General features: G+C 62.1%; 1 protein-coding gene across 7 annotated transcripts; it reads left to right on the plus strand.

The window, feature by feature from the left end:
• Positions 1–4214: 4214 nt before the first annotated feature.
• ELMO3 (engulfment and cell motility 3) lies at positions 4215–23960 on the plus strand. Of its 7 annotated transcripts, XM_030581785.1 has the most exons (21): positions 4215–4314; positions 6881–7012; positions 7170–7210; positions 7643–7715; positions 7803–7853; positions 8263–8432; positions 9404–9503; positions 9595–9746; positions 11500–11578; positions 12614–12664; positions 13004–13126; positions 14204–14335; positions 15492–15596; positions 16617–16725; positions 17008–17144; positions 18174–18337; positions 18611–18723; positions 19756–19860; positions 20557–20639; positions 21304–21384; positions 22477–22689. In XM_030581785.1, the coding sequence occupies exons 2-21, from the start codon at positions 6935–6937 to the stop codon at positions 22687–22689; spliced, it is 2160 nt and encodes a 719-aa protein (XP_030437645.1). In that variant the 5' UTR covers positions 4215–4314; positions 6881–6934. The 7 variants fall into 7 exon arrangements, with proteins under 7 accessions (XP_030437645.1, XP_030437646.1, XP_030437647.1 ...); XM_030581786.1 differs by lacking the exon at positions 4215–4314 and having other exon boundaries at positions 6935–7012; positions 22477–23960; XM_030581787.1 differs by lacking the exons at positions 4215–4314; positions 12614–12664 and having other exon boundaries at positions 6935–7012; positions 22477–23960.
• Positions 23961–24007: the final 47 nt, after the last annotated feature.

A 24007-nucleotide genomic window follows, 5' to 3' on the forward strand; every position in this document is an offset into this window, starting at 1 on the left:
GATGCTCTCTCTGCGTCTCCCCTCTCCTGCCCAGTTTTTCCTCAACCCTTGTTAACGGAAGGTCTTCTGTAATTTTTGGCGATTTGAGGCTCTCTCTGCCTTGCATGCCTCTGAATTTTGGTCATGGGAGTAGAAAACCCCTCTGCAGGTGGCGCAGTCAGTCTCTGGGTTTGCACTGTTTGCCAGGCTCCACCTCCCCGATTTGGGATTTGAGAAAAAATCTTAGCTTTGCACCTTTCTTGAACATCCGACTGCAGCAGCAGCTCTCCTGCTTCTGCTGGCAGCAGAGCTGCTAGTGCTGGGGCTGGATCTAGAAGGGCCACTGCCTGTCCTCTTGCAGCTCTCAGCCACCCCCTCCGTCCCCCCCAAAAAACAGTTGACTGCTCCCATCAGCCACCTGGTCTGTCTGTAGGATAGAGCCAGCTCTGACTGCTGCCCAGCAAGAGGGGAGGAGTCAGGAGATCCTGTGGGGAATGGTCCCTTGGAGAACAAGTACTGGAAACCCTAGAGGAGCAGGCGGGGGCCGAGGTGTCTCCTTTTCTGGTTCCACTGCCAGCAGTGAGCAGCTAGTACTGGAGACAGAGGGACAATAGGCCTCCAAATCCACATGCACCAGTTCCTAAACCTCTGTCCTCTCTTGCATGGGAGCTGCTTGGAACCTGGGGGGCCAGCGTGTGTGTGTTAGCCAAAGGCCCTGGCCTTTATGAGTAGCTAGAGTTCTCTGTGTACTGCCTGGCCTTGCTCTCTTCTTGAAGCTGTTGATCTCTTGCCATCAGTTAGGTGATGTTTGGAAAAGATATTTAGTGAGAATTTACAGTAACGAACTTGGATTCGTATATAAAGATTATTTTTATACCTTTTGCAGCGAAAGAAAATTGCCTGTAATATTTGTACAGTGTTCTCGGAGTGAATAAACTGAACCTTTCAGAGCCTCCTGTCAGCCCTTGAGCATGACCAAGCATTGTCCAGTTGGCCATTTCTTCACCCAGCTGCCCTGTGGGTGCTGGGCCCGCACCCCTCGAGACAGTATGCCCTCGCTTCCAGGGGGCTCCTGGACCTGCTGCTGTTCATCAGCAGCGGCCGGTCTATAGTTGGGATTAGTCTGAGCATTTTAGAGTTGTCAGTTTTGTGTGTTGGGACATATCCACCGGTCAGATAAGAAGTGAGGAAATCCTTGGCCTGGGGCCTGTGTCCCAGCTCTCTCCTGGAGCTCTGACCATTAGGGACAGGCCAGCAGGGCCATCTCCTGCGCATGTGCTTTGCCCCGTGCACCTGTGCGGAGGTGCTGTCTGCTCTGTGCCTGGCTGTGATGGCCCGCGGGAGGGGGCTCTAAAACATGTGTTTAAGAGCAGCTTACCTGGATTTAGCGGCTCCTGGCTCTTAACCAGTTGAAGCCAGAGGTCACTGGCCTGCTTTATGCTGAAGAGCTGTGTGCAGGTAACTAACTGGGTATGGATCCGCCCTCCCTTCCGAGCTGAGAACAGTCCTGTGCCCTGGGGAACCTCGGCCCCCTTTCCCTGACTAGGCCTGAGCGCTGAGCAGCGGGAGCAGGTGGCCATGAAAAAAGAGGGTCCTGACTTAGAACTAGTCCTGCTGCAAGGGGCTGGGGCAAGCACCCTCCTGCCCCCCACCATGGCCTTTCCCTGGGGGAAAGTGGGGGAGGACTGAGCCCCAGCCCAGCCCATGAGGGAGCCAGGGCTTGGGCTAAGTGCGAGGGCTGCCCTAGGATGCATGGAGATCTGCAGCTGAGAAGTGGGTTTTACCCATGGAAGCTTATGCCCAAGTAAATCTGCTAGTCTTTGAGGTGCCACCAGACTCCTCATTGTTTTTAAGAAACAGCTGGATAATCACAGGCATCTGTGTACGTGTCAGTGTCGGCAAGATGGGGATTACTTACAGAAATACGGATTATTAATACATTTTGAATTCCCCGGGGAAAGAGAGGGAATCATGTTACTAGAATCCAGAACAGTATTAGAGGAGTCTACATCCCTGTTGGAGATACGGATTCCTTGGGGGAGGTAACAGACGTAGGAAAGCTCGTGCAGCCTAAAGGCTCAGAAACAAAAGGGCAAAGTGCAAGAACCCAAAACGTTATTTATTTCATTTAATTACTTTCATTTCAGGTGCACAGCTCCTGAGATTTGCGGTCTTGTGGTTACTCTATCGTGGGGTTGTATATAGTAAAAATTACAGTAGAAATTTGCCATTGAGAAGCATCATATAAGATAATATAGGGGCCTTGAGGCAGGGCTGGCTTTATCATTTTTGCTGCCCTAAGCCAAAAACCCCCCCCCCAAACTGCTCTGACTGGGTCACCCCAAGAATGGACAGAATACTGCCCCTTAGCACGTGCTTCCTCTGCTGGTGCTGGGAGCTGGCCCTGCCTTTAGTAAATATTTGCGACCCAAGGTTTGTGCACCAATGAGGCTGTGAAAAAGCTGGGGGTGCTGCTGCTGGAAAGAAAGGTAACATTGGTGGATCAAAGGAAACCGAAGGAGTTTCGAGAGGAACAGGGGAACTCAGTCAGCCTTATAGTCACATGATCCCAGAGAATAAACTTCAATATTGGAAAAAGCAAACAAAAACGTAGCATTAAAGATGCACGTTGCCCTGCGCTTAGGAAGTGCTGGACTTAGGGTGACCAGACAGCACGTGAAAAATCAGGATGGGGGTGGGGGTAATAGGAGCCTATATAAGAAAAAGACCCCAAAATCGGGACTGACATCTGGTCACCCTAGCTGGAGTAGACCCAGGGAGCTGGGAGCGCGGAAGCTAGGGCGAGCCCAGGGGGTGCAGTAGTGCCTTGCCCCGCTGAGCCCCAGGGAGCTCGCCCCAGCTCCAGGCCCGGGGGACGCGCCCCGCTGGTCCGGCACACAGCGTGGGGCCCGGCTTCACGGCAGCGTCGGGGCCTGTGGACACCCCCGCAGGCAGGACAAAGGGCACAAGCCGGGAGTCCCGCTGTCCAGGCCGGGCTGCTCAGCGGCTGAAGCGACGGGCGAGTTACCGCCCGCGGTGACGGTGGTTCAGCGCTGCGCCAGCCGCCCCGGAGCACGGCGGGGCACGGGGCTGCCCGGGACGGGGCGGGGTGCGCGAGCGGCGCGGGACTGCCCGGGACGGGGCGGGGTGTGCGAGCGGCGCGGGGCTGCCCGGGGGGCGGGGCGGGGTGCGCGAGCGGCGCGGGGCTGCCCGGGACGGGGCGGGGTGCGCGAGCGGCGCGGGGCTGCCCGGGGGGCGGGGCGGGGTGTGCGAGCGGCGCGGGGCTGCCCGGGGGGCGGGGCGGGGTGCGCGAGCGGCGCGGGGCTGCCCGGGACGGGGCGGGGTGTGCGAGCGGCGCGGGGCTGCCCGGGGGGCGGGGCGGGGTGCGCGAGCGGCGCGGGGCTGCCCGGGGGGCGGGGCGGGGTGCGCGAGCGGCGCGGGGCTGCCCGGGGGGCGGGGCGGGGTGCGCGAGCGGCGCGGGGCTGCCCGGGACGGGGCGGGGTGCGCGAGCGGCGCGGGGCTGCCCGGGGGGCGGGGCGGGGTGTGCGAGCGGCGCGGGGCTGCCCGGGGCGGGGCGGGGTGCGCGAGCGGCGCGGGGCTGCCCGGGACGGGGCGGGGTGCGCGAGCGGCGCGGGGCTGCCCGGGGGGCGGGGCGGGGTGCGCGAGCGGCGCGGGGCTGCCCGGGGGGCGGGGCGGGGTGGGGTGCGCGAGCGGCGCGGGGCTGCCCGGGGCGGGGCGGGGTGTGCGAGCGGCGCGGGGCTGCCCGGGGCGGGGCGGGGTGCGCGAGCGGCGCGGGGCTGCCCGGGGGGACGGCGCGGGGCAGCCCGGGGCGGGGCGGGGTGTGCGAGCGGCGCGGGGCTGCCCGGGGGACGGGGCGGGGTGCGCGAGCGGCGCGGGGCTGCCCGGGACGGGGCGGGGTGCGCGAGCGGCGCGGGGCTGCCCGGGGGGCGGGGCGGGGTGCGCGAGCGGCGCGGGGCTGCCCGGGGGGCGGGGCGGGGTGCGCGAGCGGCGCGGGGCTGCCCGGGGCGGGGCGGGGTGTGCGAGCGGCGCGGGGCTGCCCGGGGCGGGGCGGGGTGCGCGAGCGGCGCGGGGCTGCCCGGGGGGCGGAGCGGCACCTCCTGCGGGGGGGCCCCGCCCCCTAGTTCTGCAGCCGCTGCCGGCGGCGCAGTGTCCGGATCTGGGGTGCCCCCGCCGCCGCCCCCACAGCAGAGCGCGGCCCGGTTCGGCTGCCCGGGTCTCCCCCCGCCGAGCGACTCCCGCCCCGCCCCGAAGGCGGAGACCCGCGGCACGACCCGGAACTGCAGGCGGCGGCGGCTCCGCGGGGTGCCTGGGCCGGTGAGTGCGGCGGGGCGGCCCCAGAGCCCTTCCCCGGGGGCCCATGCGGGTGGCCCGGGTGCTATTGCCCCAGGGGTGGGGGTGGCCTGGGTGCCATGACCCCTGATGTGGGAGTGGGCTGGGGGCTAGGTCCCAGGGGTGGGGTGGCCTGGCCTGGGTGCTAGCTTGTGGGGGTGGAGGTGGCCTGGATGCTATGACCCCTAGTGTAGGGGTGGGCTGGGTGCTAGGTCCCAGGGGTGAGGGTGGGCTAGGCGTTATGGCCCCAAGCGTGGGGGTGGGCCGGTTGCTAGGGCCCGGGGGTAGGCTGGGTTGGGTGCCCCTTGGCATCGGGCACACCAGCTGTTCCTTTCCTCCAGCTTCCTGCTCCATGGTGGGTCCCAGTGTCCCCTCCACTCCTCTCCCTTTCGGGGTTGGTGGGTGTAGCTGAGCTGGCAGCCCGAGGCTCGGCTACCCTGCCTGGCTCTGCCCGGCCCAGGGCACACATGCTCTGGCAGGTTCAGCTGGCTCCGTGCCAGCCGTACACTCCCAGCCAGCTGTTGGAGCTAGCTGGGCCTGTCAGCCCCGTGACCCGTTCCTGCCGTGCCCTTTCCCTGCCCGCTGTGGTCGTGCTCTGCATTGCAAACATACCAGTTATTCAGCCAGAGCCTAACTCGTTCCGAAAGGCCTGCAGGTGAGCGGCAGAGCGTCTGGCCCCACCAGACATTGGAAGGAGAACAAACCAACCTACCGCAGCCAGCGTGGTGCGAAGCCGACCATGGGCATGTTTAGGCCACGCCGTCAGGATAATATGGCCACCACCGGGGAGGAGACAACGCGGGCGACGTTACGCCGAACGCTGCAGAAAAGAAGCCACGTCCATCAGCCATCTGCTCGGAAGCCTGGACGCACCAGCAGGAGACCGAAACACATGGCGAATGCCGGCGGACGCTCTGAGGGCGTGGGAGGATTACCCCCCCCCCAACTCTAACCCCCTCCTCAGGCTGGCTGCTCGGCATCCGCGGGCTTGTGCTCTGTCGATTTAAACGCCGAAGGAGGTGTCTGCACAGGGACAAAGAACCCGCTGCTGGCCCTGGCTCAGCTGTATAGATGCTTCAGCTGGTGCTCTGGGACCCTGCGAGTGTGGGGGAATAAGCAGACTAAGCAATTGCTTAGGGCCCTGAGCAGCTCCAGGGAGCCCATGTTTGCTTTGGGGTGGTGGGGGGGAATATTCCTGCTTCGGGCCTGCAATGGGCCGGCCTGAGCCGGAACCACTGCACAGCAAATTTTAGCTTCACCTCCTGAGCCTGGCCCAGCTGCGGCCGAGCGGTGGGACTTTTAGCTCTGTGTAGACCTGTGCTAACGGGCTCTTTGCTGGAGAGGATTTTGCTGTCTGGTCAAACCCCACAAAACCCCATCTATGGAACCCAGGCTTGGCGATTGGCAGAGGAATGACTAGCGGCGTGGGTTTGCCGAGCCCCGCTTGACAGTCGTCGTGGGTTCCTACTTCACTTTTGCTGTCGCTCTTCCTTTTTTCCCTTCCTGGCTGCCCGCCTCTTTTTCTTTCTCTTTCCTGAAATAGCTGGGTGTCTCTTTTCTTGCAGTCTTCAGAGCCAACTTCCTCTTTTCTCTGTCTCTGCCTCCTCCCTTTCCACTCCTACGCCTCCTGCCTTCTAGGTATTTTCTCTCTCCCTCTCAGCCCCCTATCAAATCCTACCAGCCTCTCCTACCCCCTGGAGGTGTTAGCAGAGCCCTGCTGAGCAGCTGACTAACTCTGCTGGCTGCAGGGTGATGGCAAAGCTGGGGGAGCTCTGATCAGGGCAGTTCTCTGCCCTCTCTGGCTGCTGCCTTTTCTGCTGCTTTACCCCTTCTCCTGCCTCTCTCTTTGAGTTCCCTGCCACTGCCAGCCGATTCTGGGGCCTGCCAGGAGCTTTCCCAAGTGACCTCTGAATGAAACTGACCGGCTGCTTGAGGGCCAGTTTCTACTTGGCTGCCGCTTGTGGACTCTCAGCCACAGCTGAGGCTGGGGAGATGGAGGCATGTTTGCAGTACTGAGCTGATGGCCCCCTGGGTGTGGTGTACGTCCACGGAAAGGGTTTTTCTGCCGGCGTAATGACTTGCCTCCCTGACCGACGGTAGCGGTGCCAACAGAATCGCTGTGCTCCTGCGTGATCAAACACAGGCTTGGATTGCGCAGGAGTTGATGGGAGTCGCCCAAGAGAGCGTTCTCCTCCCCCTGGCTGAGTGGGGTTTTCAGGCTGTGTCCCTGGCCATAACGGCACCTGATGGCCCTTAGCATCGGCTTCTGTGTGGAGCGCTGCTGGTGCTGCGTGTGCTGATGGCACGTGGCTGCTCGCATCTGACCGGGATCCTGCTGGTCTCCTGCCCAGTGAGCGGGACCTCTGAAGGACTGTAATTCTGTGGTGCATTTATTAGGACCTTGTTCATCTTCCCCCTGCCCATGTGCATTCCCAGTGGTGGTCATGGTGCCACCTGGCGCACTCGAGGGCGTGCCAGTCCCTCGAGCGTGATGCAGGTGGGTGACTTCTGAGCGGTCGTCGTGACTGAGTGCCCCCCCTTTCTCTTTCAGGAGTTGCTGTGTGGGGCGGGGAAGGTTCCGCGCAGGAGCTGGAGAACTAGGACCATGCCGCCCCCTAAAGACGTGGTGAAAATTGCCATTCAGATGATGGGAGCCATCCCGCAGCTCATCGAACTCAACCAGGTAACCTCCTGCCTCCTGGAAGGCCCAGCTGGCATAGTGGGGGGGTCCTGCTACTGGAGGGGCTGGCAGGGCTGTGTCTCATGCTGTGTGCTCGGTTCTGTGCCGGGGGGCGACGCCCGAGCCACACTCCCCACATGCTGTTTCTCTTTGTTTTCAGACCAAGCCCCTGGCTGCGGTTGTGAAGGAGGTTTGTGACGTGTGAGTAACTCTCCTGTCTGCTCTCTAGCCGTGGCAGTTTGGGGGCTGCTGTCCTAGGCTGTGGTAAAAGTCACGTGGGCAGCTGTGGGGAGTCCGTGGCTCTCCATCTGCCCTGGGGGGAAGACCCGGGTGTTCGAGAGCAGCCTCTGGCCCATGTCCCTGCCCCCCAGGGAGCACCGCCAGGGCAGATGGAGAGTCCAGAGCTGTGAAGGGCCTCAATAAATCTTAATCTGCCTCTGTTGGGGACCATCTCTGAGAATGAGCAGGCCCTCTGGGGGCTGTTCTCCCCTCCCCCAGCTCTTTGGCTAGCCCCTCTGCTACCCACCCCAGAGCATGTGCCCTTCCCTTGGCGCAGCCGTGTGGCACACCAGGGAGCCGGCAGGCAATGAGCGTGGGCGGAAGGGGGGGACCTGACTCTCTCTCCCGCTGCAGGTGGAACCTGGGCAATGCCGAGCACTACGCCCTGCAGTATGTGGACGGGCAGCAGACGTACATCACCGAGTCGGTGAGTGGCTGGCAGCGCGTGAGGCCCTCGCTGGCCAGTTCCGACCTATGGATTCTTCATCCCGTGTCCTTGTCTGTCTCCTTGTAGAACCGTGCGGAGATTAAGAATGGGAGCATTCTGCGGCTGACCACTTCTCCAGTATGTCCCACCCGTATCCTCCCCCCCTCTTTGTGACTGGAGAGTCAGAGCTAGACACGGATCCTGCTGCTGACTCTCTGTCGATCCCCCGTGCCTCGTTTTCCCCAGCAGTAACGTGGTGATAAGGATACTGACCTGTCTTAGTACAATTGCAGGGGGATTTGAGGTTTGACTAGTGTTTGTAAAGTGCTTTGAGATCCCTGGTGCCAAGCAGTTGCTATTGCTCAGGTCTGGCTTCGCGTTTCAGCTCCCGCCGTGGGACTGCTCTGGCCTGACCCTGCTATAGTGTAGCCTCTTCACCCAGTCTCTCCTTATGGGATTGTCCTGGCCCAATTTCCCCCCTCACCCTGTTGGAATTCCGAATCCCTGATGTCCTCTCTCATGCGGTGGTCTGACGCTGGTCTGGCAGGATCAGGAGGCTGAGCGGCTGCACAGCGGGATCCGGAGTCACAACCTGGACGTGAAGGCAGACTCCCTGAAGAAGCTGGCGAACCTCTCCCGAGATATCACCTTTGCCCAGGAGTTCATCAATAGGAACGGCCTGAAACAGCTCTTCCTTATTGTGGAAGAGGGGAACGAGTGAGTGAGTTGCTTCTCTTTGCCCCTCCCAACATCCGATGAGTTCCCCTCTCTGCCCCCACGTACACATGTGCCCGGCTTGTCCTTTCCCCAGCCCCCTCCCCGTCGAGGCTGTGCAGCCAGGGGAGGTAGGATGCCTTTGCAGTACGCGCTCTGCATGCATTGCATGCACCCTTGTGCTCTGGAAGTCTAGAGGACAGGCCTCTGCCTGGGGCCCTGGCAGGGCGGGACTTGCCCCTGGTAGGTTTGTCCATCCCAGATGTTCCATCCCTCCCCTGAGGAGACTGGATCTCACTGCCAGGAAATCTCCTGATGATCATCCTGCGTTGTTCTGCGCCCCATTGCTCTAGTCACTGCCTCCCACGTGTAGCCCCCTAACTGATCCCTCGCCTTCCTTCAGTGTGACCCCCCAACCTGGATATTTGCTGTGTCCTTCTCCGTCATCGCTTGGCCAGGCCAGACGGACGTAGCTCTTCAGCTTCTTTCTCGGTCTCGGCTTTTCTTTCAGCAGGTGTCAGTGTTCCCTGGGGCCCTGCCGGGCAGCCTGCACTTTCCTGGCTCCACGCCGGGTGTCGTGTTGTCTGGCAGCGCTGCATGTGCGTGTCGTTAGACTCCATTGTAGAGCATGAGCCAGAGGCAGCAGAATTCAGGGTTACCTTGGATTTCCTTGACGCTTGTATGCTTAACTGTGCAACCTTAATGTCCTGTGTCCTTGGCGCTTTCCGGGTCTCCAGACTCCTCCCTGGGCTAAGCCAGAGGCTGATTTCTTGTACCAAGTGTTCTCTCTCCATTGCTCATCTCCTGTCTCTTTCTCTCGCCCTCTCCCTGTTTTCTGTCTCTCTAGGTGTTTCTAATGTGCCCATCGCTGTGGTGTCTGGGTGGCTTTGTCACTGCTGCCCCGGCCTGTTGAGCGGCGTTTCTGTGGGGTTCCCGGGCCCCCTCTCACCATGTTTGCTGTTCTGTTGCTCCAGTATAGGGGAGATTCTAGCTCACACCCTGAAGGCCTTCATGGAGCTGATGGAGCACGATTTTGTCTCCTGGGAGACGCTGAGTCCGGCCTTCATCAAAAAAGTAGGTGCCTCCCCGGGGCCTTTGCGCCCCCCGCCGTGCCGTGGCGACTGAGCTCGGCGTCTCTGACCTCCCGTTGCTCCCGTTGTTACAGATAGTGAGATACGTCAACACGGGTGGGATGGACGCCTCCGTCCAGCAGCTCTCCCTGTCCATCCTGGAGAACATGGTCCCGAGCAGCCGCCTCCTCTTTGAGCTGGTCAAACGTGAAGTGACCCTGGATCGCCTCCTCACCCATCTGCAGGTGTAAGTACAGCCCCAGGCACCGACTTTCAACGTTCACCCCCGCTTGGCCTTGAGGCCCCGCCCCCTCCCCTGAGGCTCCGCCCCTTCCCTGCCTCTTCCCAGCCCTGCTCCTCCCCTTCTCCCCAGGGCCTCCTACCCGCCACCAAACAGCTGATTGGCAGTGGGCAGGAGGTGCTGGGTGGAGGAGGAGGAGCTGATGGGTGGGGGCTGCCAAACAGCTGATCAGTGGGTGGTTGCTGACCATGGAGCCGGCACCTATGAGTACAGCACAAGCCATGATCCCATCCTGCCTCTGCCAGCCTCCATCTCGTCAGCCTGCCCCACTTTCCTGGGGAGAGCAATCTGCAGTCTACTCCAGTTCCTTGCTCCTCTGCCTTCCTTCTCCACTATGATCTCAGCCCAGCCCGCTGGGCTACGGCCGGGCAATGCTCTCTAACCCCCCTCCCTCGCGGGGACTCGCCCCTCGGATGTTTGGTCCCCATATCCCAGCTTAGCTACGTGTAGTTCTATATCTCTGTCCGCCTGGTTCGCTCCGTGTCGCCTCCTCCGAGTTTTGCTGCTTCTCCAGGCTTCCCATCTAGCTCCAGTTGGGAACAAGCTCCCCGGTAGCCCCCAGCATGCCGGCTGCGTGCGCACTGTAGCCATTTAGAGACAGGCGGGCCTGTTTGCCCCTTTGCTCCGGCACATCGCAGACCCTCACTCCTTTGCTGGGTGTGCTCATTGCAAGGTCCCTCAGCACTGCCGCTCGCCGGCTTGCGCTCTCCCGCGGAATCTCTGGCGCCAGTAACACACTCAGCATTGGGGTGCTGTTGGAACTGCACCCCTGGCCAATCTCAGGGGGATCTGAGCTGGCGGAGCCGTGTGCCAGCTCTGAAATGAGCCGCAGCCTCTAGGCAGTTACAGCCCCCCAGGAGAGCAGAGTCTGGGGGTTCCAGCGGCGCAAGCTGGTCCTGACTTGTTCCTGCCCTCAGTCCAGCCAGGTCTGTAGCGAACACTCTCTGGTTTCTCCTTTATCCTCTTTTCTCCATTCCTGCCCCGGCCAGCTCGACTCCAGGCGGCTCTGGGAACGCTGGGCACGTGGCATCGCCCTCTCCTGCCCCCTGATGAGCCCAGGCCTCCCCTGACACTGGCTGAGGGGGCAGGCCTGGCTGACATGACAGCTCCTTGCCCTGCTGTCCCTCGCCGGTTCTGGAACAGGCCTCTTCTGCATGGCTGGGCGGCAGGAAGTTCATGCCCTAGTGTCAGGGTGCGGGGAGCTCCCCCTCCTGCCTGGGTTTAAATCCCTCCTGATAAGCCCTGCCAGCATGGCGCAGGTGCTCGGCGCCCGTCTGCTGATGCACAGCCTGTCAAATGCAGGCGTTCGCCTCCCCCTGCCTGCCCCAGGCCCCCTTCTCTTTGCACTGTCGGCTGGGTTGTAGGCCCAGCAGGGCTCTGCTCTGGCCTTCCCCACCCCAGTTCTCTCTCCAGGCCCCTGAATGCCCTTCAGTCTCTTCGTGCCCACTCTGTGCAGGGAGCCCGCTGTACTTACGGTGCCTGCCTGTGCCCTGGGACCGGGCGCCAGTGCAACATCCCCTGATCTGTACCTGGCTCGCAGATGCCTCCGGCTGGCTTCCCTGCTGGGAGCTGCCAGCTGTGTGCAGCCCGGTTACGTGGGGCTGGTGGGGACAGCTGGGCTGGGAGACAAGCTGGGGGTGGGCGGCTCAGGCCCACCCTCCGGGCTAGTCACGCTAGTGGTTCGTTTCCTTGCCCCTAGGACCAACCAGCAGCTGCAGCTCAAAGCCATGGCGCTGCTTATCGCCCTGCTGCTGAATGCCAGCGACGCGGAGAGGAGGGTAAGGTCCCCCAGAGCTGACCATGCCCCGGGGGGCACTGTGGGGCTTGGGGCAAGGAGGAATGCAGTCTGAGGGCAGTCACTGGTCTGCGAGCCCTCTGGGAAGGGCTGTTTGGGGCTGGGGTAGGGGAGGATGGAGGCTGCCTGTCCATGTTGGAAAAGACAGTGGTCAGGTCAGGGGAGCTGTGCCAGGCTCGGCTTGCTGCCTGCCAGGGGTGTCGCCCAGCTGGGCTGCTCCACGAGGCGCTTTGCCTAGGAATGTCCCAGTGCTGCTAGTGCCAGCTCAGCTCCCTGGAGGGGGCGATGCTGGAGTCCTGGCATAGAGACGGGCCAGCGTTTTAACTGCCGTCGTGGCCGACCCCCCTCGGGCAGGTCGAGAAGACGCATGGCATAACAGCAGTAGCTGGTGCCTGTCTGCACTAGGGCTCCGGCTGGCAGAGCTCCACGACCAATTGCAGCCCAGGATGCTGGCTGCTTGCCTGGAACATCCTGCTGAGTCACACTGAGCTCCCAGCACCGCAGCCCTACCCCCCCCCGGCTGCTGCGGAAGGAGATGCGTGTGGCCGAGGGGACGGACCAGGGCAGCTGGGCCTGGGCCTTTGCTCTGCCTGCCCCACCTTTCTCCTTTGAAGAGCTGCACTTCTGTTGCCCTGCGTGGTGCCGAGAATGCGGCAGGAACTAACTGGCCAGCTGCTTTATTGCCCTCTGTGCCCTGCGCAGAGCCCCGCACAGACAGCACCCGCAGGGTCAGGCCTGGGCTGCCTGCCCTGTGCCCACCCCTGGGCTCTCTGGACTCTTCCCCCCTGAGCAGGAGGCGCCTGGGTGCTAGATCCTTTCGTTCCCTGCACACCCGTGTAACGTTCGGAGCCTGGCTGTTCTCCCCCCGGCCCTGCCCCGGCAGCTGGCCTCGCCTGGTAGGTTGGTGGGGAGAGCGGCTGTGGGGAGCTCAGACCCGCCAATGACTGTGGAGCTGGTGGGGCTGGGCTGGGCGGAGCTGGGCTGGGCGGAACGTCTCACCCGCTCTCTCCCTTCCTAGGACATGATGGGCTATCTGGGTGAGAGGAACATCCGGCAGTTCATTCACAAGGTGGGGATGCAGAGAGCTCCTGGCCTCACGCCCCTCCCTGGCCGCCCCGCCCCTGTGGTCTGCCCCCTTGCGGCTGGGCTGCCTGACCCCTAAGCCAGGTGTCTGTGCACCCAGAACCTCCACCTGCAGAATTTCTGTCCCCTTCCCCAGCTTTGTGCCAGCCTCCTGCCAGTGCTGCTGTGCCCTCCCGCTCCCTGCCCTGGCACCTGGGTGCCTGCAGCTGTGTCTGTCCAGTGCTGGCCCCAGCAGCTCTGCACCGCGTCGCTCTTGCCCTGGGAGAGGGGCATGGAAAGCTGGGATCTGGCTGGGGTCAGTGACAGCCTTTGGGGGTTCCCGTAGAACATTATCCACGCCTCGGAGCCGATGGGGGATGAGATGGCCCATTATCTCTACGTGCTGCAATCCATCACCCTCAACCTGCTGGAGCGGAGGATGCGGACCCCCATGGACCCCTACTCGCAGGTCTGCCGGGCTCTTCTCCCCTTTATCCCCCGTGCGGGCCTGTCGGGTGAGCGCTCTCCCTCTCCTGGGTCTGCCCTGGGTGCTCTCCTCCCCGGAACTCCTCCGCAAAGTGTCCCCCGCCCACCTTTCCTGCCCCTGCCACTCCCCCTGCCCCAGAGAGCTGAGCCCCTAGGTGGCCCCGGCCTCTCTGCCATTACACGGCTCCTCTTTGCTTCCAGTCCTGCTGAGTGTTGGCTGGAGGGGATGGTGATACCACCACCTGCTGGTGGAGGGAGGCAGGTCGGTGCTATCCCAGGGGTGCCCAGGTCGCGTAGGGCTGCGTTTGGGTGCTCAGTACCCATGGCTGGAACTGGCCTTTCCAAGGACTCAGCTCCTGGGCTGATGAGTCTTGCCCACATGCTCTGGGTTTAGCTGATCACCATATTTGGGGCTGGGAAGGAATTTTCCTCCAGGGCAGATTAGTAGAGGCCCTGGAGGTTTTTCGCCTTCCTCTGCAGCGTGGGGCATGGGTCACTTGCTGGAGGATTCTCTGCACCTTGAAGTCTTTAAACCACGATTTGAGGACTTCAATGGCTCAGACACAGGTTTGATACAGGAGTGGGTGGGTGAGATTCTGTGGCCTGCATTGTGCAGGAGGTCAGACTAGATGATCATAATGGTCCCTTCTGACCTTAAAGTCTATGAGTCTATAACAGGGTTTGTAAAAGAACTAGCTAAGGATGAGGGGGGTGTCCCTCTGACTGCTAGATGCTGGGACTGGATGATGAGATGTCACTTGATAATTCCCTGTTCTGTTCATTTCCTTGGAAGCACCTGGTGTTGGCCACTGTTGGGAGACAGGACACTGGGCTTGATGGACCTTTGGTCTGACGCTGGGCCTCCCTCCCCCTCCTAGGTTGGGACCCCGCAGAGCTCTGGTGGTGGTGTTTGCTAGCTGGGGGGCTGTGATCCCAGGGGCGCTAGATGGGGAGGCCTGGTGGGGCCCATTTATTTCCCAGCAGGGTCTGAGCTCTGCCTGTGGGATGGGGCTCGGGTCGGCTGGACTGAGGCATCGGCTGGGCCCTGCTCTCTCTGCAGGAGCAACGGGAGCTTCTCCAGTTCCTGCGTCACAGTGCCTTCGAGTTGGAGAGCGAGCCTTCTGCCGGCAGCCTCAGCGCGGAGCGCCGGCGCTCTGTATGTGTCACGGAGTTCCGCAAGCTGGGTTTCCAGGTGAGTCGCTGCCCAGCCCTTCTGCGGGGCAGGCTCCAAACCGCCCTGCCCCGAGAGCTGCAGGGGTCACGTCCTCCTCGGCTGGCGGCGGGCAGGAGCTAAGAGCGGGTTGTGGCTGTTTCTCCCCCAGCAGCCCCCACCTCTCTTGCCTTGGCAGGGGAACCGCGACCAGTGCTTGGCTTCTGGCGGCGTCGGGATTGCACCAGGGCGTGCTGGCCCCTTAAGGGAAGGCCTCGCCCCCTCCCACCCTGTTTTGGCCCTTCGGGTAGAGGCGCTGTGCAGGTGGAAGGTGGGGGCTGTGGGCAGGAAGCAGTGCATGCTGGGAAAGGGAGAGGGGTTTAAAAACTCACCTTCCTGCTCTGGGTGAGAAGGAGTCTAGAGAGCCCAGCAGCAGCGTGTCCTTCTCCCAGGCCCTTGCGCCTGGGTACAGGGTCTGACCCCAGCCCCTCTAGAGGGCAGCTCAGTGCCCACCCCTCGAGCGTGGGCTTGGGCCTGGACCAGGCACTGGCACGACTGTCCTCTCCAGGCTCCGCTGTCCCTGCTGCCTAGGGCTACATCCTTCCCTTGGACACTTCAGCAGCGCCCTCCCAGCTCTGGTCCTGGCTCCATCCCCCTGACACCGGAGAGCCCCCCGGCAGGGGAGAACCCCTACCTGGACCGTGGCTTTGCACCACGTGAGATTGCAGGATCCTTTATATCAGCCAAGAGGTGCTGGAGGGCTGGGGCTCTGGGGCCAGCCTGGGCACCCGGCGCAGGCAGGAGAACATACAAATGACAGCTCCTCTCCATGTCTGAAAGCCTCGCTTCTGTGCGCTGCATGTATCCCAGCCCATCTGAGCTCAGCATGCCCCACCAGGGGCCTTCAGTATGCGCTGCTGGCTTGGGGAGCCTGTGTCCTGCCCAGGCTGTGCGTCCTCATGAAGAGATGGGAAAATCTCATTTGGTTCTCACTGAGCCGCCTGGCTTCATCTCAGCCCCTCGTTCTCCACCGTGCAGCACAGTGAGGTCTGTGGAGCCGTCAGGAGTCCGTGGGACAGTGACGGATACGAATCGACTGTCCGTATCGGCGTCCGCCACGGCAGCCCTCTCCTTTGCACTGAGGGCTTTTTGCCATTATGATCAGTCACGAAAGCTGCATCCGCTTGTGTCCTCCCAGAACTACAGTAACCCTGCCCAGGACCTGCACCGCGCGCCTCCGGGACTGCTGGCCCTGGACAACATGGTCTACTTCTCCAGACACTGCCCGAGCGCCTATAGCAGAGTGAGTGCGTGTTCCTGGTTCGCGAGCTGCGCCCCAGGCACAGCCCTGGGAGGTTTCTCCCGTCTCGCCAGGTTTGCCTACACGTGGAGCTATTAAGAAATAGTTAGTTCACTTTAAATTCCCCTCCCTACCTTAATCTGAATTAACTTTCCAGTGTAGACGAGCCTTTATTTCTCGTAGCTGGAGAGCCAGCGCCCCTTAGCAGTAGGTCTGCCTGGGCCTTCCTATCCTAAGGCCGTATTGTCAGTTATTCGTAACATCCTCAGCTGTTCGGCCAACCTTCTCGCTGCTCTTTGTCCCTGCCTGAGGCTGGCTGGTTTGGGGAGGGGAGTGTTGAGCCAGGCTATTCTGGAGTGCAAGGAAAGCAGCAACTACACTTTGGGTACAGATGTTGGCGGCGCTTTTGTCCTGCTCTCGTGCTGAAGCAGGCTGGGCAGCTGAAATTTCCTGTGGCCCTTGGGGAACCAGAGGGGTTTTCAGCGCTGCTAAAAACTGTCTCTGGTTTGGCCAAAATAGAATAGTGTAAATATCTTCACACGCGTGGAGTAAGAGAGCTCAGGAGCCTGGGCTCATCAGGACACAGGGCGGGAAACACGGGCAAATTCCCTGACGCAAAGCGCTGGGTTCTCTGCTTTGTGCTGTACAGGGGGTCAGACTAGCTGAGAACAAGGGTCCTTTCTGTGTGTCTGAAAAACCTACAAATAAATGCAGCTCGGGTCCTGATAGCAGCACACCATTCCCCCGGGCACTGAGCAGCGCTGGCACTGGGGGCTGTGATGTAGTACAGATGGTACCGTAGCGCCCTGATTCTGGAGCTGGCTGACATGCCAGTAAAAACATTGTGTCCCTGACCATGGTACAGCTATGGGAGCCTTTGGGCTTGGAGGGGGTATGCGGACCCTACCCGTCACTGCCCTCACTAGCCCTCAGAGCCGCCCCTGCCGGGAAGAGCTCTATGGCAGCTCTGCTGCCTGGGGGCGTGTGCGCTCGGGGAGCTGTGACAGGGCCTGTGTCTCTCAGTTTGTCCTTGAGAACAGCAGCCGTGACGATAAACACGAGTGCCCGTTTGCCCGGAGCAGCATCCAGCTCACCCTGGCCCTCTGCGAGATCTTGCATGTCGGGGAACCATGTGAGTGCGTGGCCTCTTGGGTCTGCTAACGTAGCCCATCCAGAGCCCCACGATGCCCAGCTGAGTTAGGGGGTGGGTGCAGCTGAAACCGGTGGGCATCACAGATCCTGGCTGGGTTAGGGGGTGGGCCCAGCTGAAACCTTGTGGGTGTCCTGGCTGCGGGGGGGATGAGTGCAGCCATACTCTGCGGGCATCATGGTCCCCGTTTCCGGGACCTCCTGGTTGTTGAGGTTTTCCAAAAGAGCAGGGAAACCTGATCCCATTGTGTCCTCCTTGCCTCAGGCTCGGAGACGGCCCAGGCCTTCTACCTCATGTTCTTCGGTCAGGACCACTTCTTTCAGGAGCTCTTCTGTATCTGCATCCAGCTGCAGAACAAGACCTGGAAGGAGATGCGTGCCACGCAGGAGGACTTCGACAAGGTGAGCCCCACGCTGCAGTGTAGCGGGGTGTCCAGGGTCTCACTGGGCAGATAGGATCTGGACAGATCTGCACTGTGGAGCGAGGTGGTACCATGTGCCCCGCAGGGGGCTGGGGTGGCTGTGGAGCGGGTCCCGTGCTGGTGGGACGGTTCTGTGTGCTCCGCAGAGGGCATGGGGGGGCTGTGGAGCGGGGTACCGTGCCGGCGGGACGGTTCCGTGTGCCACGCAGGGGACATGGGGGGGGGCTATGGAGCAGGGTACCGTGCCGGCAGGACGGTTCTGTGTGCCACGCAGGGGACATGGGGGGGGGGCTATGGAGCAGGGTACCGTGCCGGCGGGACGGTTCCGTGTGCCCCGCAGGGGGCATGAGGGGGGGCTGTGGAGCAGGGTACCGTGCTGGCGGGACAGTGCCATGTGCCCCGTGGGGGGCTGTGGAGCAGGGTACTGTGCTGGCGGGGCAGTGCCATGTGCCCCGCAGGGGGCAGGGAGGGCTGTGGAGTGGGGTCCCATGCTGGTGGGGTGGTGCCATGTCTCCTGCAGGGGGTATGGGGGGCGGTGGAGCGGGGTCCCGTGCTGGCAGGATGGTGCCAAGTCTCCCACAGGGGGTGTGGGGGGTTGTGGAGCGGGATCCCATGCTGGTGGGGTGGTGCCATGTCTCCCACAGGGGGGAGTGGGGGGCTGTGGAGCGGGATCCCATGCTGGTGGGGTGGTGCCATGTCTCCTGCAGGGGGTATGGGGGGCGGTGGAGCGAGGTCCCATGCTGGCAGGATGGTGCCAAGTCTCCCACAGGGGGTGTGGGGGGCTGTGGAGCAGGGTCCCGTGCTGGCAGGATGGTGCCATGTCTCCCACAGGGGGTGTGGGGGGCTGTGGAGCGGGGTCTCATGCTGGTGGGGTGGTGCCATGTCTCCCGCAGGGGGCATGGGGGGGCAGTGGAGCGGGGTCCCGTGCTGGCAGGATGGTGCCGTGTGCCCCGCAGGAGGTGTGGGGGGCTGTGGAGCGGGGTCCCGTGACAATGCCTTGTGCCCACAGGTGCTGCAGGTGGTCCGGGAGCAGATCACCCGGACCCTGTCCCTCAAACCCACCTCCCTGGAGCTGTTCAAGACCAGAGTGAACGCACTTAACTACAGCGAGATCCTGAGACTGCGGCAGACGGAAAGGATGCACCAGGAGGAGACGCTGGCCGTGCCCGTGCTGTGAGTGGGAGAGGGGCCGGGGCACAGGGAGAGGGACCCTGGCTCTGTATTCGGGGCTGCAGAAGGAGCCCCCTACTCTGCCAGTTGGGCCCTTGGAAGTCTGAGGTCCCTGCTCTGAGCATTGGGGGGGGGTCTGCGGTCCCTGCGCCGAGCGCTGCGGGGGCAGGGCGGGTCCCTGCGCCAAGCGCTGGCGGGGGAGCCCTGCCAGCCCGCTGGGGCTCAGCGCTGTGCTCGGGGTGTACCTGCCCATGTTCCATCTCACCCGCTCCCCAGGGAACTGCGAGAGAGGCTCAAGCCCGAGCTCCTGCAGCTGATCCGCCAGCAGCGGCTCCTGCGGCTCTGCGAGGGGACCCTCTTCCGCAAGATCAGCAGCCGCCGCAGACAGGGTGAGGTCAGGGGCAGTGCCACGTCCTGGCACGCTGGGCCCTGACACCTGGGGGACAGAGGGGGCATGGCGCTGTGGTTCCCAGCCTTTGGAGGGAGTGATGAGTGTCCCTCAGGTGGTGGGGGAGGGGTCCGAGGTGCCCCAGGTGGGCACGCCTGCGGGGGGCTCAGAAAGGGCACTGAAGTACATTCACTAAACTCTGAAGACCAGCGTGTCTGAACTGGAGGAGCTAAGGGAGACGGAGAGGTACGTGAGGAGACCCCCTGGGACGGTCCCACCCCTGGGCTGGCAGCCCCTGTGCTGTGGAGGAGGATGAAAGTCTCAGGGTAGGAGAACTTCAAGCAGGAGGGTGGAAAACGATCCCAGAATTGGGACCCTCCCTCCAGATGTTGCCATAGTGTCCTCTTGCCCTGAGGATACACCGCAGCAGCGCAGAAGTAAGGGCAGCGTGGTATGGGGAGGTCATCACAGCCTGAAATATTTCCAGAGGGGGGTCCCAGCAAAAAAGTTTGAGAATCCTGGATCTAGACAGACTTGTGTGCAGTGCTGGGGAGGAGCCGGTGGTCATGGTACGTGTTGGTACCAATGATACAGGGAAAGGTAGAGAGATCCTGGAGGTCAACTTTGGGTTGCTAGGTGAGAGACTACACTCCTGGGCCTCCATAGCAACATTGTCTGAAATGCTTCCAGTTCCATGCGCAGGGCCGGTTAGGCAGGCAGAACTGCAGGGTCTCAATGCGTGGATGAGGCAATAGTGTAGAGAGGAGGGGTTTAGATTGATTAGCAACCAGGGAACCTTTTGAGAAAGGAGGAGCATATACAGAATGATGGGCTCCACCTCAACCAAAACAGAACCAAAGTGCCAGCAGGTAAAACTAAAAAGGTCGTAGAACTGTTTTTAAACTGAGGGCTGGGGAAAAGCCAACACGTGTGGAGGAGCACACGGTTCGGACAGAGACACCCCTTGGGGAGGAGGAGACGTCCATTTGTGGGTGAGCTGGGGGCCCTGATTGCCGCTCCCTTCCCGTTCCAGATAAGCTGTGGTACTGCCGCCTGTCCCCCAACCACAAGGTGCTGCACTACGGAGACGTGGAGCAGGGAGTGCAGAGCGCCCCCATCGAGAGCCTGCCGGAGAAGAGTACGTGACAGCCAAGAGGGGGGTCGTCCCTCAGAGGGGATGTGATCGCAGGGTGCCGAGTAACAAATGGGGGAGCGGCGATCAGGGGCTTCTGTTCTCTCCGTAACACAGAGCAAGGGATGCTTGGTGACGGTGGGAAATTCCAAACTGATGCTCTTCCCACGGGGCGGTTAGCCTCTGGAACTCATGGCCACAGGAAGCTGCTGAGGCCAAGAATTTAGGAAGATTCCCAGAGAGCGACTATGGAGTGGCCAGAACTGGCATCGTTCATGCCAACACTCAGCCTAGACAGGATATTAACTGTCCTGCTTTTGGGCTTCAGCTGGTCTCTGTTAGAGAGTGGGGGCAGAGCATCCCCATCTGCTCCTGGGGTTTGGGTACTGCCCTCTGAAGCAGCTGGCGTTGGCTACTGAGAGAGATGGGACTCTGGGTAGATGGGCCTTGGCTCTGAGCCTGCCTGGTGGGGCCTGGGCTGCTGAATAACCCCATACTGCTGGCATGCACCCACCCTGCTCAGCACCCAAGGGGGCTGCCTTTCCTCCTGTGCTTGTCTTGCCAAGAGAGCTGTGCTGGGCTCCCTCGGGGTGAGTCTGCAGGGGCTTGGGTTGTCAGGGACTGGGTGGGGCTGTGAGGCAGGGGGTGGGGGGAGCATGCTGGGCTCTGCTGAGCGCCCCTGCCATGCCTCTGTCCCTCCAGTTCCCGTGGCTGACATCAAGGAGCTGCTGGTTGGCAGGGAGTGTCCGCACATGAAGGAGAAGGGCTCCGGGAAACACAACAAGGTCAGCAGCTGCTCCCTGCCCGGCCAGTCACCCCCCTATGCTGGGCTCTGTACAGGCATGTGTCTGTCCGTGGGGTCCCAGAGGTGAGGCAGCCTGATGCCTCCCTCTGCTAGTTATCCACTGCACTGGTCCAGGGAAGGCAGAGAGAGCTAGGATCTGGGCAGGCGCATGCTGCAATGGCAGTGGTGAAGGGCCAGCAGCCGCCCTGCGTTGGCCACCGTCAGGGTCTTGCACCCCCTGAGCCGGCCGGCAGCACAGGACCCAGCGTGGAACCTGAACAGGGCAGAGCATGAGAGCCCAGCAAAGAGGCGCTGAGAGCGAACACAGCTGGGTGCCCCCCCACGGCCCAGCGAGTTCACCGGCTCCTTTCCCCGGGTTTTCCCTGCCTGGAGATTGGGAGTCACTGACACCATGTGTACGTCTGGCAGCTCTCCAGGGGCTTGTCTACACAGGCATTACTGGGCAGCCAAATAGACAGCACCCCAGCTTCCTGCACGGCATCGTCCTGGCATGGCAGCCCAGCCCTGCGATCTGTCACCGCAGGGTACAGCCCTGTCCGCTGCCTTCCCGGGCCTCGTGCTCTGCACAGCCCTTCCTGCCCTCGCTGCGGCCGCACCCAGGACCGGCTGCCGAGAGATTGAGACGTGCTGCCGTTTCCCCACAGGATGTCCTGGACTTGGCCTTCTCCATTAGCTACGACGTGGAGGAGTACTACCTGAACTTCATCGCCCCCACTCGCTATGAGGTGAGCCTCTGCCTGGGGCCCGTTGGGCCGGGTTCTAGCTCAGGCTCTGCCGTTGGCTTGGTGGTGATCTGGGCAGAGTCTCTGCCCCTTTGTCTGTTTCCCCATCTGTGAAAGAGGGAGGTGGCTCCCCCTTGGCACACCCGTCAGGCTCTGAGTGGAGGGTGCGTGGTAGGAATGGTGGGGTCCGTGCGGACAGACAGCAGGAAGCAAGGTGGGCCCAGAGCTTGTTCCCCAGACACGGTGCTCTGAACTGTAACTCTCTGGGTGAGCTGGCAGTGCCCATGCTGCTCAGGGCAGTCCCACCCCACTGCCGGGGTGCAGGCAGTCGTGCCTTTGTACGTCGATGTGACTGTGCCTTGGGGAAGGCAGGTTCTGCAGTTCACTGCCCAGGTGTCCTCAGAGGCTCACAGACCAACCTGGATGAATGGTAAGTTAGTTTCCCTCAGCCTGGGACAGAGGTGAGGGCCCTTGGGGATGGGCTTGAACAGATATCCAAGGGCGAGGGGTGTTGTAGGATCAACGGGGAGGATGCGCATGGCTTAGATCAGATTGGGATGGGAACACGGCCCAGGCTGGGAGGAGATGGGCCTGGCCCTGCATCGGGAAAGGATTGAGGAAGAGGTGTGATGGATGGCAGGGGAGTGTGGTGGATGGACGTGGAGCTAGGAGGAGGCGATTGAGATGCCAGATGCCTCTGAACTGGGGGAGGGTGCATGGTGGACTGGGTGGAGAGACGAATGCAGTGAGGGGGGTGCATTGGGGGACAGGCATGGGAGGGGAACAAGGCGTTAGCACTGTCCCTGCACAAGACACTACACGCCGCCGGCAGCCCTCCATGCAGGACTGAGGTTGAACCAGTGTGACTTTGCCACTAGCCAAGGGCCCGGGGAGTCAGACCTCTGCACAGATGCTGGGGGCCGGGGACTGAGCTGTGGCTGCACAAAGCCAGCTGCCGGAGCCCTCCCTGGCCTGCTGCTGCCCCCTGCCCTGTCTGAAGCGCGTGGGCGAGGGGCACACCGGGGGTATGGGGCGGATTGGGGTGGGCGGGAGCGACTACCCCGAGGCTGAGGCCAGCTTTCGGTTACCCCTCAGTTCTGCCTGTGGACGGACGGCCTGAACGTGCTGCTGGGTCGGGAGATGACGAGCGAGCGAACCCAGAGCGAGCTCGACATCCTGCTCTCCATGGAGCTCAAGCTGCGCCTCCTGGACCTGGAGAACATTTCCATCCCTGACGCCCCTCCCCCTGTCCCCAACCCCCCCAGCAATTTAAACTTCTGCTATGACTTCAGCCCCCATGAACAATGAGGGCCTTCACCCCGGCCATGGTGCTCTCGCTCCCCTGAGCCAGCCCCAGCTAGCGGTAAGTCTGGGCCAGAGGCTGCGCTGGAAGGGGGAGGAAGGGAAAACCTGGCTCCCCACCGTGGCCCCTCTTGCTGGGCAGAGAGCGAGTGGAGGAGGAGACTTGCTCTGACCTCCTGGGCCATGATCCCCTTTCCCCCCTTGTCCTGGTTCTGCCCCGGCGGAGCTGCTGAGCCTGCCCCTTCCCCCAGGGCAGCCTCCCACCCCTTCGACTTGCTGCCCTGACCGAGCGGGGCTCACCGCAGTGTCTCATTGCCCCTCACTGCACTGGTGCTGCTGCTGTTACTGCACCATGGGGGGTGGCCTGGGGCTCCCCGGTCCCCACGGCAGCCTGCTTCTGGGGGGTTGACAGAGCCTTTGGCTGGTGCCATCCTCCCACAGGAGTCCTCAGCTGCTGAGCTGGTACGATACGGGACACCTGGGCATGCCCCAGGGAAAGACGCTAAGGTGGCGCCTGAGAAGGTACGATCCTGTGCTGCCCCGCGCTCCCCCTGCTGCTCTCTGGGCACGGGAGGCACAGTGATAACTGACAGCCTGGGGGGGGGGGGCTGGTGCCTCTCCCTGGCCCGGTACCTGCTGAGGCTCTCTCTGCTGCTGGCTCATCAGCCAGAGGCCTGGCTGACATTCAGCACCGCCTGAGGAAGCTAAAAATGTCACACTGCAGGGCAGGGGCCAGCTGTTGCCCTGAGCTTTGACGTGGTGCCAGCAGCCCGTGTTATTCTTTATGGACAAGAGGGCGTTTGGGGGAAAATCTGCCTTCCAGTAGCTACGGTGTTAACGCTGCTGGGGCCAAATGGCTGAGCAATTCACTGAGTACAAGAAAGGGGAGTCCTGCCAGGCTGCCAGGGCCCCACCAGGCCTGTGGCACAAGCTGCATGAGGTGAGCCGAGCTGCCCCTGGTCCCAGCCCAGCACGGTCTGTCTGGCCCCGGGATCCACTGCCCCCTTAGCCAGAATGCTGCACTTACTAACCGGCCAGCCTGCTTCCCTAGCCCCTCACCCTGCTCTGTACCGCTCCGGCCTGGGGCCTTTACTGAGAGGGACCCTATGGCACCAGCCCCCCTCCTCTGGTACGTGGGACTGTAATAATACTAAGGGAACCTGCCTGATTGTCTCAGCACTGGACCTGCATTGTCCCCTGCCCTGGGGCTGGAAAGGGCTGAGAACAGATTCCTTCCACCCCCCAGGGTTTGGGCAATAAACACTTGTACGGAGAAACCCACGGCCTGTTTTCTTAAGGGGGGGAGTTTGGGGTTTCCAGCTCG

The sequence above is a fragment of the Gopherus evgoodei genome, chromosome 12 (genome assembly GCF_007399415.2).
Source record: "Gopherus evgoodei ecotype Sinaloan lineage chromosome 12, rGopEvg1_v1.p, whole genome shotgun sequence".
Taxonomy (NCBI): Eukaryota; Metazoa; Chordata; order Testudines; family Testudinidae; genus Gopherus; species Gopherus evgoodei.

What these genes read in the sequence shown, in the direction of transcription:
- ELMO3 (XM_030581785.1), top strand. Translation starts at nt 6,935, where the DNA reads ATGCCGCCCCCTAAAGACGTGGTGAAAATTGCCATTCAGATGATGGGA. An exon ending in GTGAAGGAGGTTTGTGACGT is followed by an intron (nt 7,211 to 7,642) that starts GTGAGTAACTCT and finishes CTCCCGCTGCAG; the next exon opens with GTGGAACCTGGGCAATGCCG. An exon ending in AGACGTACATCACCGAGTCG is followed by an intron (nt 7,716 to 7,802) that starts GTGAGTGGCTGG and finishes GTCTCCTTGTAG; the next exon opens with AACCGTGCGGAGATTAAGAA.